Here is a 15493-nt window from a genome sequence, read left to right as displayed (position 1 = left end):
TGCTGGGAGAAATATCAATAACCTCAGATATGCAGATGACACCACCCTTATGGCAGAAAGTAAAGAGGAACTCAAAAGCCTCTTGATGAAAGTGAAAGTGGAGAGTGAAAAAGTTGGCTTAAAGCTCAACATTCAGAAAGCGAAGATCATGGCCTCCGGTCCCATCACTTTATGGGAAATAGATGGGGAAACAGTGGAAAGAGTGTCAGACTTCATTTTTCTGGGCTCCAAAATCACTGCAGATGGTGACTGCAGCCATGAAATTAAGACGCTTACTCCTTGGAAGGAAAGTTATGACCAACCTAGATAGCATATTCAAAAGCAGAGACATTACTTTGCCAACAAAGGTTCATCTAGTCAAGGCTATGGTTTTTCCAGTGGTCATGTATGGATGTGAGAGTTGGACTGTGAAGAAAGCTGAGCGCCGAAGAATTGATGCTTTTGAACTGTGGTGTTGCAGAAGACTCTTGAGAGTCCCTTGGACTACAAGGAGATCCAACCAGTCCATTCTGAAGATCAGCCCTGGGATTTCTTTGGAAGGAATGAAGCTAAAGCTGAAACTCCAGTACTTTGGCCACCTCATGCGAAGAGTTGACTCATTGGAAAAGACTCTGACGCTGGGAGGGATTGGGGGCAGGAGGAGAAGGGGATGACAGAGGATGAGACGGCTGGATGGCTTCACTGACTCAATGGACGTGAGTCTGAGTGAACTCCGGGAGTTGGTGAGGGACAGGGAGGCCTGGCGTGCTGCGATTCATGGGGTTGCAAAGAGTCGGACACGACTGAGTGACTGATCTGATCTGATCTGACTGTCAGAGATAAAACTACTGAGCTAATAATACTGTTTTAAATATCTGAAGTCTTCTCTGACTGAGATTAGTTTGACAATACAGATTTATAAGACAGAGTTTCATACTGTTTCCCAGTTGATCATTACTAGAACTTAGGTCTGCAATACAGTACATATACGTACCTTGAAACAAGTTTTTACACAACTATATCACGTGATACACTCATGACATTTCCTTTTCTGTCCAACAAATTTCATTTAATTTGTTGGGGGGGGAGGCGAGAAGAACAGCAACTTATTAAATTGATTACAAATGGGCTGCCATTGGCAGTTTGAAAACTACTGATTTAAGAGTTGATTAACACCAGAATACATGCTAAGGGACGGTATACTAGATTACTTGATAAAACAGGCGTAGTTAATGCCGCTCAAGAGCTGTGGCTACTATGTTTCCCTTTTCTTCCTACTCCTCAGACAGTCTCCTATACTGAACTTCACTTGCATATCGCTAGGAGCCACAGACTGGAACCTATCCTGGTCACTTTTTCTCAGCAAGGCAAAACAATATAAAACCAATACCACTTCTGAGGGACATCTATTACTATGGGAAGCATACACTTAGTGGAACTAAAACGATCCAATCAACATACACATAAATGTGCCTATCTTGTTTATTTCAGCTTAAAAAAACGAAACAAGTTTGTTTCAAAATACTCCTTTCTACATTCACTGCTCTGATTTTCTTTTCTATTACATGTCTTAATGCTGATCATAACCCACTAAATTGAGTTCTTGACCCACTAATGAATAGGTGGAAACCTGCAATTTGAAAAACACAGCTTCAGAGAACACACAAATCAACCTAGCAGGATAAGAGAACCACAAATAAATTACCAGTCTCTAGTGGCCACCTTCTTTCACTGATGAGAAAAAGCTCAAAGAACTGAAAACAGTAGTCAAAGAGTGATTGTTTATTTAACTCCAGGAAGACCATACAAGAAGGTATAAGATTCAGGAAAAGAAAAAGTGTGACAGCATTACACCCCCACACAAAGGAGTTCCTGATACAGCATTTAATAATCATCACCACTGTTACTCTAACACTGGCTTCTCGCATGCTCAATCCTACACTAATTCATGTATAATTTATCTATATAAGTGGTGTGTGTTAAGGTATGTATATGTGTGTATATACACATAATGCAATATGTAAATTATATAAGTATATACTTATGGTATTGTATTTTTAATACATAAATTTATATTTTTTCCAAGTCATTCTTACAACCTGTCAAAACCACAAAGTAGTGCCAGATGTGAAACCCAGGTTGGCTGGCTGCAGAATCTAAGCTCTTAACCACCAAGGTGTAAGCTCTTCCAAAAGAAAAGGAGTACCCAGCTCTGGCTGTGCATCAAGAATCCTCTGTGGCGTTAAAAAGAAACAGACAGATGCCCAAGTACATCTAAAAGGAGATATAAAAGGAGACTTTTTTAAGCTCAAGTGGCAAGTATTACAGAGAAATATATTTTGTAGACAACGTATCAATACCATCTCCAACCCATTATGTCAGAAAAGATCTTTTTCGAAGGAGTAGATACTACCATATTGGACATAAAACACCCGCTGAATTAATCGACAGTTGACTTCACCTTGAAATTTGATTCACTGTCATTATAGGCTAGAATTTAATAAAAAGTAGTTTTGTCTTAGATTTAACAACTAAATTCCACTGATAATTTAACTGCTGACACATCAAAAGGTTCTCAACATAAGGTAGCCTAAATGAGAAAAATTACAGGCTGTTCCACTGTATTTCTATTACACTTATATATCCATGATTTAAACCTCTATTTTCCCAACATATTTTCCTTCATTACCTAAAAGATAAAGAATTTTGAACCCAACGTAACATAAATGAATTCAGCATTCTCCCTGGGTGGATTCACTCCCACATCTTGGAGAAAACATTTAGTAGCAAGCACATAGTACACAATTAGGAGGTTTCCAAGGTTTCAAATAATTAAGAAATGGTTTTGACTACATCACTCAAATAAAATGTTATGAACATAAAAACCCTAAAGATTTTTGACGGTTAAGAGGGTAACACGAAGCCTAGAATTACCACTATTAGCAACCACAAGCAACAGTGGGACTACATACCTCACGCACGTGGAAGATTAACTGTGTACTCATGGTGGTGAAGAGAGAACAATCACACTACTAATGAAGCATCACTCATTTTCCTCTCAGTAAAAATTTTTTGTAAAAGACAAAAACAGCACAAACTATAAATGGTCCACGTAAAAATTATTTTGTTTGGTCAAATTAATACCCTAACTGAAGAACTGTATCCAATTATTTCCTGTTCAGGCTACAATGAAATGACAGCACTGCAGAGAAACTAGCCTATGATGTAAACCATAAAGATAATTACAGACTAACATGTGAATAATCCCCAAACTATTTGATGAAAGAAAATTATAACCGATTACTATTAAAATTTAGCAAAAAATGTCTACTCCAGTGTCTCCTATAACCGTATCTCAAAAGGGGGGAAGAGGGGACTCATCCAACAAGCTTGGGATATATGGTTTTTTTTAATAAACAAAAAATACTTTTGCCATAAATCCATAACCACATCTGCAATCTAAGTATTAAAATATTTTAAATACATGTTAATTAAATATAGAATCATTAGTGTTTGTTCTACCCATGACCTTGGGGGATCACTGGAAGATTTCTAAAGCATACCTTTTAATCCACGCCATGGTACTTCAAGAACATGTTAAGGTAAGCCACGGGCTGGAACACTTCGATGCACCTCAAAACACCTCAGCCAGTATATCTGTATAATTCTCCTTTCCTTTTGAGATCAAAATGTTTCCGAAGAACTATAATGGTTCCATCTGAATGACAGTTTCATAATTTCAATGACTTAAAAACAAACAAACAAAAAAAGGACTTAAGTGTTGGTATGTTAAGCCACTAGTGCACTGTGTTAACTGCTGCCACGACTAAAAAGCAAACCAGCTGCTGCTCCTGCTATGTAACACTGTCACTTTTAGTATGACCCTCATGGGAATGAGGAAGAGTACCTGCTTAGTGGCCAGCAACAGCCCTTGCTTTCCTGCATGCGTGAGTACTTTCGCTTCAGTCATGTTCGACTTTCTGCGACCCTATGGGCTGTAGCCCACCAGGCTCCTGTCCATGGGATTCTCCAGGCAAGAATACTGGAGTGGGCTGCCATGCCCTTTCCAGGTGATCTTCCTGACTCTGGGATCGAACCCACCACGTCTCTTACGTTTGCTGCATTGGCAGGTAGGTTCTTTACCACTAGCTTGCTTTATTGGGATCTATCCAAATCCCACAAATTTCTTTGCCCCAACTGATTCTTCAGTTTTCTTCTCAAGGAATTAAAACAACCTAAAAGACAGGTCTGGAACACTTGGTAGATGCCAGGTTCTCCTCTGACCAACTACTCTATGTAGAAGAAGAGCTGGAAATTACAACACACCTGCATAAAATGGAATTTGTTAATAGACCCAACAGGAATGCCCTCAAATAACACCCCTTTTCCTGATGCTAATATTACTGAATCATTTTAATTCCATGGAAGTCATTAACGTGTAAAAAGTTTCTGTTTCTAAAGTTTACTTCTATGAAAAGCATGCAGATAAATGAATAGATCAACGGCTAACTATCAGGTTTTAGTGCTTCTGTGATTGCCTTGGCAGGTTACCTGATTCCTCCTTTCTCTTCACCCCACTCCACCTTTCTTACACATGAAGACATTAAAAACACTTATTTAAATGATACAATAAGAAGTCTATTACCATATTTTAAAACTAAAAATTCACTCTACTTTTGCTTCAAGCTTGGCACTCTATAGTTGTAAGAAGAATGAACACTCAAGCTACACAAACGAAATAAAAGAAGTAATACACACATGTATGTCATAAAGCAATTAACATTGCTTTAGGATGACTGTTCAGGAAACTTTTAATAAAAGCAAGCCATAAAAAGAGCTTCCAAGGAAAGAAAGTAGTTGGGAGAGGTTTGCTATACTCTGGGTTTGTGGAACAGCTTGTATAAAGGTTAACAGGCAAGGAATGGAAGATGACAGAAGTTTCCCAGCTAGAGCTAAAAAGCACATTCTAAGGAAAAACAAATTATCTCCTGCTTAAAAGGGTAGATTCAACAGATGAATCTCAGAAAAACTACATATTCCTGAGATTTAGATTTATTGCAGGTTGTAGGGAATACAGATTCCAAAATACAGGTAACTCTTCGGAAAGCTAGAAATAGTGGCATAACTGAATACAGAAAAGAATTCTACCAGGGCAGGTGGGAAAATAATAATGAACAAAAGAAACAAGGGACCTAGTCCACTGAACCACTGCAGCCACAATCATCTTTTAAACTGATCATTTCCCTCCTCTAGCTTAAAACCTTTCAAAGCCTCTGTATGTGTTACAACCTCCTGGAAGGAAATCCACATTGTTTCCTACACTCTGTCCCTCCAAATAAACATATCCTATATGTAACTATCAGGTTAATGTTCCTGAAGTGCAGTTCCTCTCTTACACAGGAAGAATAATGTGAACCATTGAGAACTAAGGCAGGCTTTAAATACATTAGAGAATAAAGAACAAAAGCCCAATGTTTACTCATTATCTCATTTTTAATAATCTCATTTTATTGGGGAGAAAACTGACACTCTGTGGTCAAATGATTGACCCAAGAAAACACACAATATGAGAAAAGAACTAGGACTTAGATCTAGACCCTCCAGTTGGAATTGCAACACTTTTTCTACACAATGTTGTCGTAAATATTACTGGAGAAAAGACGTGGTACTGGAGCTACCACTGTTGATAATATGCCAGGAACTAAGCTAGGGACTTGTGTGTGTGCATGTGCTAAGTCACTTTATTTACATCTCACTCTGGGCCACTCTATGTACCGTAACCTGCCAGGCTTCTCTGTCCTGGGATTCACCAGATAAGAACACTGGAGTGGGTTTGCCATGCCCTCTTCCGGGGGATCTTCCCAAACCAGGGATCGAAGCTGCATCTCTTATATCTCCTGCATTGGAAGGCAGGTTCTTTACCAGTAGCAACACCTAAGAAGCCTCATGCTAGGAACCTAATGGTATTTTATTTCATCCTGATCTAAGACTGACTAGTGGCCTCTTTTATAAACTGAGGCTCCTGGAGATTTGAGCACTAATTTATTCAACATAATGCATCAAAGACTCAAAGTGATTGGTCTAATATCCCCTCTCATGTGTCCAACTCTAAAACCCACATTCATGTTGCTATGCTAATCTATCTCCCAGAAGCAATCAGAAGAAATCAAGTCCAACACTGAAGCTTTATTCTTCAACCTGGCTGATATAACAATAATCTAATTTCATAAATGCATCTTAATCAAAATGTAGGCAGTGTATATAAATAGATTTTTTATCTATAATTTAACAAGAGAGTATATGCACATTCACTAAAGCCACTAAGAAGGATTAGAATCATATTTAATTGTTCAAGTCAGAAAGTTCATTTGATTCCTACAAATGAGATCCAGGTTGTTCATGAACTCATGCACACGAAAGATCTTTTAAAGCTGACTTGTAAATCGTAGTAGTTATAACTTTTGGTTGACAAAACAAAAATAAGCATGAAATTTATTTCCCTTAAGAAGCTGTACTGTCATGTTTCCCCATGGACTGCTCCCAGTCTTAGCCTCATGATGAGCAAACCATGTACTAGCTGAGGATATTCAGTCAAATATCAGTTAATTTTTCTATACAGAAAACAGGACCTATTTATAGCACAGGAAGCTCTATTCAATACTCTTCAATAACCTAAATGGCAAAAGAATCTGAAAAACAGCTACATGTACATGTATATGGGGCTTCCCCGATGGCTCAGTGTAAAGAATCTACCTTTAATGCAGGAGACGCAGGAGACCCAGGTTCCATCCCTGGGCTGGTAAGATACCCTGGAGAAGGAAATGGCAACCCACTCCAGTATTCTTCCTGGGAAAATCCCATGAACAGAGGAGCCCAGCAAGCTACTGTCCATAGGGTTCCAAAGAGTCGAACACAACTGAGCACACACACTGTGTATGTATAACCAAAACATTGTGCTGTACATCCGAAACTAGCACAATAATGTAAATCAACTATACTCCAATATAAAATAAAAGCTAAAAAAATACTCCAAAGACTTTACCTGTCACATACTGTTTTACAGCATCCCAAATTTTATTACTCTCAAACCACCAGAAATCTCAACAGAAAACTTTTAAAAGATCATCAAAAGGTATTACAGAAACTTGCCAGCTTTTAAAATATACCTAGGTAGACTTATTTTAGAAGAAACTTGAGTTTGGGGACTTCCCTGGGTGGTCCAGTGGTTAAGAATCCACCTTGCAATGCAGGAGACTTGGGTTAAATCCCTGGTCGGAGAACTAAGATTACATATGCTGAGGAACAACTAAGCCCATGAGCTACAACTAAGAGCCAACACAGCCAAATAAATAAATCGAATTAAAATTTGAAGATTAAAAAAAAAAAAAAAGAAAGAAACGGAGTTTTGTTGAGGAAGAACACAATATTAAGAAGTATGAAAGAAAAAAGGTGCTGGGTTTGGTTTAATTGTACATATGCAACAGCTTCTCCCTGACCCAGTTTCTGGTCTCCTCCAGACAACATCTGTTCTAGCCACACGGGACATGTGTACACTTCTCAGAACACACCATGGTGTTTCAGATCTGTGGACCTTTGCCCCACCCTTCCATATCCACAAACTGCAGTAGTAGTGGGCAAAACAGAATTTAACATCACATGATATTTAACAGGAAAAGAACAAAGAGGAGGTGAAATAGGTGAGATCTCGACAAGTTAAAAAACTTTTTAATGTTTTCAGTGCTTACAATAGATGACATACTACATGCTGAGCTAAGTTAGTGCTTTTACATAAATTCTCACAGGCTATTATATATAAGAAGTTTTTAAGAAGAAAAGTTCTAACTACTGAGTTCATGATGCAATGTGTTTTTACTTAGATACCATAATTTGGGGAATGTGTTTTACAGAACTTTAATTTTAAATGAGTTGTCAATCAAGTACTCAAAAACAGTCCTGTTAAATAATGACAGCAAAGTAACCACTGCTACTATCTAAAGTATGAAAATCATGTATTCTAGGTATTTAAGTTCTAAGCTCCTTTATGTCAGTGCTAATAAAGGTTTCAATTCTAAAGCTAAATCTGGTTTGAGCAACTTTCAAAGAATCTTTCCAAGAATGATAAACTATTCCAATTCCCATCTTGATAGTAAAACTGTAACTCCTTTTCCAATTAAACACTGGAGGCCAGGGGACTTCAAGCACCTATAGCTAACAGGTTAAACTCAAGATCAGTGAGACCCACTATCTAAAAGACATTTGAGATCTAGCAATTCTGGAAGATGCAACATTCAGCTAATTTTACTTTTGAGGAGTTCCCAAATGGGGAAGCCCTTTTCTCAATATGTATATCCTAATTTTCAGCAACATCATTAAAAACTAGCTAAGCGCCTTCTGCTGCTGCTGCTGCTCTTAAAGTGACAAACACCCAGGGGTCAACTAGAATATGGTTGAATTTTTTGCTAGAAATCTAGATGGCACAGTATGGACAAATATAATTTAAATATAAACACACACATGCATACATACACACACACAACTGTCCTTTTCAAATAGATTAGTGTTAGCAAGTTGCTACCTGTCTAAGCTAGGAGGGTGGGGAAAATGAACAGGGAGATGGAAGGTACACTGTTCAAGTGCTGAGTAAAGGACATCAGGCAGGAAAAGTAGTAATACAGTAAATCAGCTCATGAAAACTACTAGACATTTACTCAAAACAAGCAGATACAGCCATCAGCAGACATTTCTTTCCCTTCTAGGATATGAGAGGAAGCTAAGGAAGAAACACTAAAGAGGCTGAACCAAATCTACCTCTACTTTCTTTAAGGTATATACTTACAAAAATGGTTATGAGTGAACTGAGTTTCTCCATATCATTTTGTTTCTCCTTCAGTTTACTTGCTTAGGTCTCTTTTTGTTTAAAATAAAATGTAAATTTTGGTGGCTTGAAAAACTGTGTGGTCATGAGTATAAAAGAATGAGCTGATCAAGTTCTGGACTTGGCAGTGAAGAGACATAGGTTAGAAACTCACCAGAAGGGTAATTTCTGACCGATCACAACTTCTCTGTAGATAATAACAGAATAAAACTACAATAATAATGCTTAAATGCTGCTTAAATGTGCAAGTACCTAGATCACTGCCCATTAGAGTAAAGCATAAACATTACTGACTTTGAAGGCACAATCTGATAATCAGTTACCGCTAATGTCGCAATTCTAAAGTCAAAACATTTTCCTATAAATTTTTTATTTAATGTTCAAGAAATACTTATGCTTGTTTTAAATTTTTCACACTTTTATGTTTATTTCAATTATGTCAATGATGATCCAATCTGTGGCTCTAATTCATGCCTTCAAGCATTTTCCTTTCTCTTGATAAATTCATTAATTCAACAAATATTTTAACATTTACAATGTGCCACGCCTTTTCAAAGTACTGAGAATATCTTTGTGTATAAATCAAGACCAAAATCCTTGGCAGCAGTTTACAATGTATTGATAATTAGAATGTTAGATAGTGGCAAACACTATGGACAGAAAGAGAAGGAAAGGATAAGGGAGACAGGGGGTGAGGTATACAATTTTAAATAAGCCCTCAATGAGGTAATATTTGAGCAAAGATCTGAAGGAGGTGGTGAAAGGAAGATTTCCTGCAAAGGGAATAAACAGCAGGTCCAAGGGCCTCAAAGCAGGAGTGTTTCGGCGAGGAAGAGATTTCAAGAGGTTATTAGGAGACAAGAGATTATGGGAGTTTGTGTGAGTACAGGTCGGGGTGTGCATGTACATGTTGTAGGGAACATCAGGAAGGTTTTGAGCTTTTTACCCCAAATTTTGAGTCAAAGAAGATGAAGATCTGAAGAGAGGAAGGTCAGCGTGAACTTGGCTATGGAGCAGAGAAAGAGAAAAGGCATACGAGAAGCAGCAGAAGAAACTAGTTAAGAGGCTATGGGACTATGTAGGTTAAAGATGACAAAGCCTCACACAGGATAGAAGCTGTTTGAAGTTTCAGAACCTCCAGACATATTTTAAAGACAAAACCAACTACATCTGATGATACTGTGGATCATGGAGATGAAGCAAAAAGAGGACTAGGACAATGGCGACTCCAAGGTTTCTAGCCTAAGTGACCCAAAGGATGGAGTTACTTCATGAAATGAGGAAAACCTAAGGAGAAGATGAGGGGGGTTTCATTTCTTAATTTTGTATCTGTATGAGACTGTGGTTGTTTACCAAACTTTTGGTGATGTAAGTTATCATTATGCTGCATACCGTAAACTTATGTAAGCTATATGTCAATTATATCTCAATAAAACTGAGAGACAAAATACATTAGGGAAAAAGAAGGGGGTTTTGGTAGTTCAGTTTAGATATAATAAATTGGACGTGCTCAGATATTCTAACAGAGTTTACTACAGTTTATCAGAACTTTCTGTGGAGTAAGGTGATATGATGAGTCAGGTTAGTCTATTTAGTTCTTGGTTGCAGTCCGAATTTTTTAAAAATGAGGTAAATGGTTCTCACATTGGCAGCACACATACTAAGACTAGAATGATACAGAGATTAGCATGACCCCTGGGCAAGGATGACACACAAATTCATGAAGCACCCCGTATTTTGAAAAACCAAAAACGGGGGTAAATGTATTATTTATTAAACAAATGTTCTAGTAATATCAGTAATTATGCATCTTCTTGCCATCTATATCTGTCAATGTTAAATAAACAATAATGTGGTAAACATATTTAAGAAAATCTCTACTTATACAGACTAACTTAGAGACAGTCCAAGCACTGCAGAGGTTAAAATAATAAAGGCAATCTCAGCTAAGAACAGGAGCCTATTATCTGATGATCACCAGTCACCAAAATGCTTCTCAGTCTGAATCCCACAGATTAGAAGGAAACTTAACAGACAACATATATGAAGTGCTTTCCACTTGACACTAAGCATCTCATTTAAATTACCAACTACCTTCCAGTAGCTCATAAGGCTGAAAGAAGTTATTAAAGCTAAAGGATGGTCCTATAACTTCAGCCATCCTAGAAAGAACTAGTTTGAAAGTCTCTAAGGACTTCTTTTCGTCTATTGCTTTAATTTTCCATCACCATGCTTCACCCACATTTTGTATTCTCTTCATGCTCTTCCATTTCCTAATGCCAAATGTTATAAAAGTTTGATGTGCAGCAATGTTTGGGTATATATTTTAATAGGAAAGGAACATGAAAGAAAATCATGTATTAAAGAGTTCTAAAACGTGACACATGTTTCTGAGATGGAATTGTGTTGAAATGTATTAATAGAAGTCACATTTTCAGGCTGTAGGCCTAGAATTACAACTTTGCTAAACAGAAAAGAACTGCAGAGAATCTGGGAAGTATGTGTCTTCTAGGGAGAAAGGTATAAAAAGATAAAGGAACCTCTGTGATACACTTGATATTCTTGATAGTTCTGTGATATTCTCACCTCACTCTCATTTTAACTTCAATTAGAAAATTACTGCCACAAAGTATCAAGATTTTAGACACTTGAACAATTCAGTTCAGTTCAGTTCAGTCCAGCTGCTCAGTTGTGTCTGACTCTTTGCAACCCCATGAACCGCAGCACACCAGGCCTCCCTGTCCATAACCAACTCCTGGAGTTCACTCAGACTCACGTCCATCGAGTCAGTGATGCCATCCAGCCATCTCATCCTCTGTCGTCCCCTTCTCCTCCTGCCCCCAATTCCTCCCAGAATCAGAGTCTTTTCCAGTGAGTCAACTCTTCGCATGAGGTGGCCAAAGTATTGGAGTTTCAGCTTTAGCATCAGTCCTTCCAAAGAACACCCAGGACTGATCTCCTTTAGAATGGACTGGTTGGACAGGTTATAACTCCTCCCTATTTTAGGTTACATTTATCAACCAAGTTATTTCATCAGATGCAGGGGCTGTTTTATTTCACCTATCTAATAGTTTAAATTCTTCAAACAGTTCTTAAGTCAATCATGTAATACTAGGACATGTATTATAACACCATCTCTGTTTTGGGCACTTCAGAGTGCACATAATTTTGTACATTTTACTAACTGTCACAATTATCCAATGATTATATTTAAAGCCTCAAGTCATCTATGTCCAGTCTAACATTATATTATACCTTTGACCACTGTGGTGTCTACCACTAGTAGGATAAGCATTTTAAGTCATTTTTCCAACAGCCATAATATATTTGAGTTGTAAAAAGTAAAATCATCCCTGTGGCAGCAAACACTATTTTCAAACAGTGGGTCTCTACAGGAGTGTAGTGCTTTGCATAGTTTTATCAAATTCAATTTTACTGTATCTACTTTTCAATAACAAACAAAAAACCCAAGATTCCTCCCACCAAAAACCAACAAACAAAAAACTCAAACAAACGCAACCTAAATGTCTACCAGGAGATGGATGGATTTTTAAAATGTGGTAGTACATGCATACAATTAAACACTATTCTACCTTAAAAAGGCAGGAAATTCTGACACATGCTACAACATGGATGAACCTTGAAGACCTCATGTTAAGTGAAATAAGCCAGTCACAAAAGGAGAATACTGTATGACTCCACTCACATGAGGTACGTAGAACAGTCAAATTTCATAGAGACAGAAAGCAGAATGGTAGTTACAAAGGGCTCAAGATAGGGGGGAACAGAGTTAATTAATAGGTTCAGAGTTTCAGTTTCGGAGGATGGAAAAAGTTCTGAACAACAGGCTATGGTTTTTCCAGTGGTCATGTATGGATGTGAGAGTTGGACTGTGAAGAAGGCTGAGCGCCGAAGACTTGATGCTTTTGAATAAACTGTGGTGTTGGAGAAGACTCTTGAGAGTCCCTTGGACTACAAGGAGATCCAACCAGTCCATTCTGAAGGAGATCAGCCCTGGGATTTCTTTGGAAGGAATGATGCTAAAGCTGAAGCTCCAGTCCTTTGGCCACCTCATGCGAAGAGTTGACTCATTGGAAAAGACTCTGATGCTGAGAGGGATTGGGGGCAGGAGGAGAAGGGGACGACAGAGGATGAGATGGCTGGATGGCATCACTGACTCGATGGATGTGAGTCTCAGGGAACCCCGGGAGTTGTTGATGGACAGGGAGGCCTGGCTTGCTGCAGTTCATGGGGTGGCAAAGAGTCGCACACGACTGAGCTAAACTGAATACCACTGAACTGTACAGCTAAAAATGGTTAAAAAAAATAAGTCTTATTTTACATACATTTTGCTCAATTAAAAAAACTGAAGACACCTCGTGCAAATACACCAACAGTGGATAGTAAACTATCTTCCTTGTATTTTAAGAAACTTTCCCTTTATCACAAATCTATTTCTCATCCTATTTTTGTAAATGGTGCCAGGAAAATTCCTTTTTTTTTTTTTGCTACACTACATGGCTTGCAGAATCTTAGTTCCCCAACCAGGGATGGAACCCAGGCCCACCAAATCCTAACCACTGGACCACCAGGGAATTCCCAAGAAAAGTAATTCTAAATGTACACTAAGAACTCAAGAATCATTAACTTTTTAAAGTAAACATTATACTATACAAATACAGTAATATGAGCCCACCTGTCCTGAAGAAAACCCAAACTACATTCATATACTTTTATATGCACTTAGATACATGGAAAATTGGAAGAATATATCTCAAAATTTTAAAACTGGTTACCTCTGGAGAAGGAAGTAACTAGAGGCTTCTAAATTACCATAATAATGATACAAGAATATATTCTCATGTTAATTGTGTAACATTCCAAATGGGTTACAAACAGGCACAAAGAGATACATAGATTATCTCTCTCATTCCTGATCTACCTGGCCTAATCTAGTTCCTACTCTATTTACCCAAAGATACAAAATTTAACTGAATGGCAGTGGCTACGCAGAACAGAAGCACAAGCAGCCTAACTTGGCACAGACCTACGGTGGCCCAGGCTCCCTAACGATATTCACGGTTGCCAGGGACACACTTCTCAGGCCCAGTCTAGCAGAGCTGACTAGACAGCCACATTTTCACTCGGCAACTACTTAGTCTTACCCTTCTATTGATTCTGTTTTCTTCCATTTTAAAGGAATCTTTACAAACATTGGGCACTTGCAGTTTTTAAAACTAATCTGTCTCCTACAAGAACTACGTGTCCTGACAGGGAGGGTCAGAGAACAGACAGTATCCCAGGTATTCCTGAACAAAATATCCTGCCTCCAGATTCCCAGAACTCATCTTTCTCTAGCATAATTTGAAAGTTTAAGGGAATTCCCTGGCAGTCCAGTGTTTAGGACTTGGCATTTTCACTGTTTGAGGGCTTAGCTTCCAGTCCTGGTCAGGGAACTAAGATCCCAAACTAAGATCCCAAGCCAAATGGCATGGCAAGGGGGGAAAAAAAGGTTTAAAAATAATAAGAGTAAGAAATCCTTCAAAAAGCCATTGATGAAATCCCCAGTCCTAAGTAATCATTCCTTATTTTTATGTACTTGCAAAATGTCTCTATTATAGGAGTCACCGTGTTCTACTTCATATTAGTTATAAGCATAGCTGGATTCCCCACTAAAGCACAAAGACTAAACTCTCTTGACCCATCCTTTATAAACTTAAGTTATTCAAAGATATTACCTGTTCTCAAGAAATGACTCCTTTTCTTCAAGAAAAGAATAGAATTTTTTGAACATAGTTCCATGCATGATACTAGGTACTAGCTCACAGACATGATGTTCAATTTCAGAATAACATTGTCAATAAGCAATTTCAAATCAAATAAAAAGGATCAATGAGAAGATGTCATAAATTTCCATTTCAACTTATTTGGTTAACTGAAAGCTTTGAGTTGAAAAAGAGATTATAATCTCAAAAACCACTACAAGTCACTGGCAAAAGCCAGATATCCTGGAATGTGAAGTCAAGTGGGCCTTAGAAAGCATCACTACAAACAAAGCTAGAGGTGATGGAATTCCAGTTGAGCTATTTCAAATCCTGAAAGATGATACTGTGAAAGTGCTGCACTCAATATGCCAGCAAATTTGGAAAACTCAGCAGTGGCCACAGGACTGGAAAAGGTCAGTTTTCATTCCAATCCCAAAGAAAGGCAATGCCAAAGAATGCTCAAACTACCGCACGACTGCACTCATCTCACATGCTAGGAAAGTAATGCTCAAAATTCTCCAAGCCAGGCTTCAGCAATATGTGAACCGTGAACTTCCAGATGTTCAAGCTGGTTTTAGAAAAGGCAGAGGAACCAGAGATCAAATTGCCAACATCTGCTGGATTATGGAAAAAGCAAGAGAGCTCCAGAAAAGCATCTATTTCTGCTTTATTGACTATGCCAAAGCCTTTGTGTGGATCATAACAAACTGTGGGAAATTCTGAAAGAGATGGGAATACCAGACCACCTGATCTGCCTCTTGAGAAATCTGTATGCAGGTCAGGAAGCAACAGTTAGAACTGGACATGGAACAACAGACTGGTTCCAAATAGGAAAAGGAGTTTGTCAAGGCTGTATATTGTCACCCGGTTTATT

At 38.1% G+C, this 15493-nt stretch overlaps 1 protein-coding gene across 6 annotated transcripts in view; it reads right to left on the bottom strand.

Moving 5' to 3' along the window:
* Nucleotides 1–15493, bottom strand: part of RBPJ (recombination signal binding protein for immunoglobulin kappa J region) — a 242553-nt gene that overhangs the window by 70516 nt on the left and 156544 nt on the right. Inside the window, exon 2 of one of the 6 annotated variants that reach the window (XM_010839931.1) lies at nt 3543–3725. The exons of 4 other annotated variants lie outside the window; for them this stretch is intronic. In XM_010839931.1, the coding sequence (XP_010838233.1) occupies nt 3543–3559 (17 nt within the window). In that variant the 5' untranslated portion in view covers nt 3560–3725. Of the gene's footprint in view, nt 1–3542; nt 4010–15493 lie in introns of those variants that run through there. One more of the 6 variants, XM_010839930.1, reaches the window with a different exon arrangement.

The sequence above is a fragment of the Bison bison genome, unplaced genomic scaffold, assembly GCF_000754665.1.
Source record: "Bison bison bison isolate TAMUID 2011002044 unplaced genomic scaffold, Bison_UMD1.0 scf7180017864136, whole genome shotgun sequence".
In the NCBI taxonomy this organism is placed as follows: Eukaryota; Metazoa; Chordata; class Mammalia; order Artiodactyla; family Bovidae; genus Bison; species Bison bison.
The sequence above is the reverse complement of the archived record's forward strand: the minus strand, read 5'-3'. Positions and strand labels throughout refer to the sequence as shown.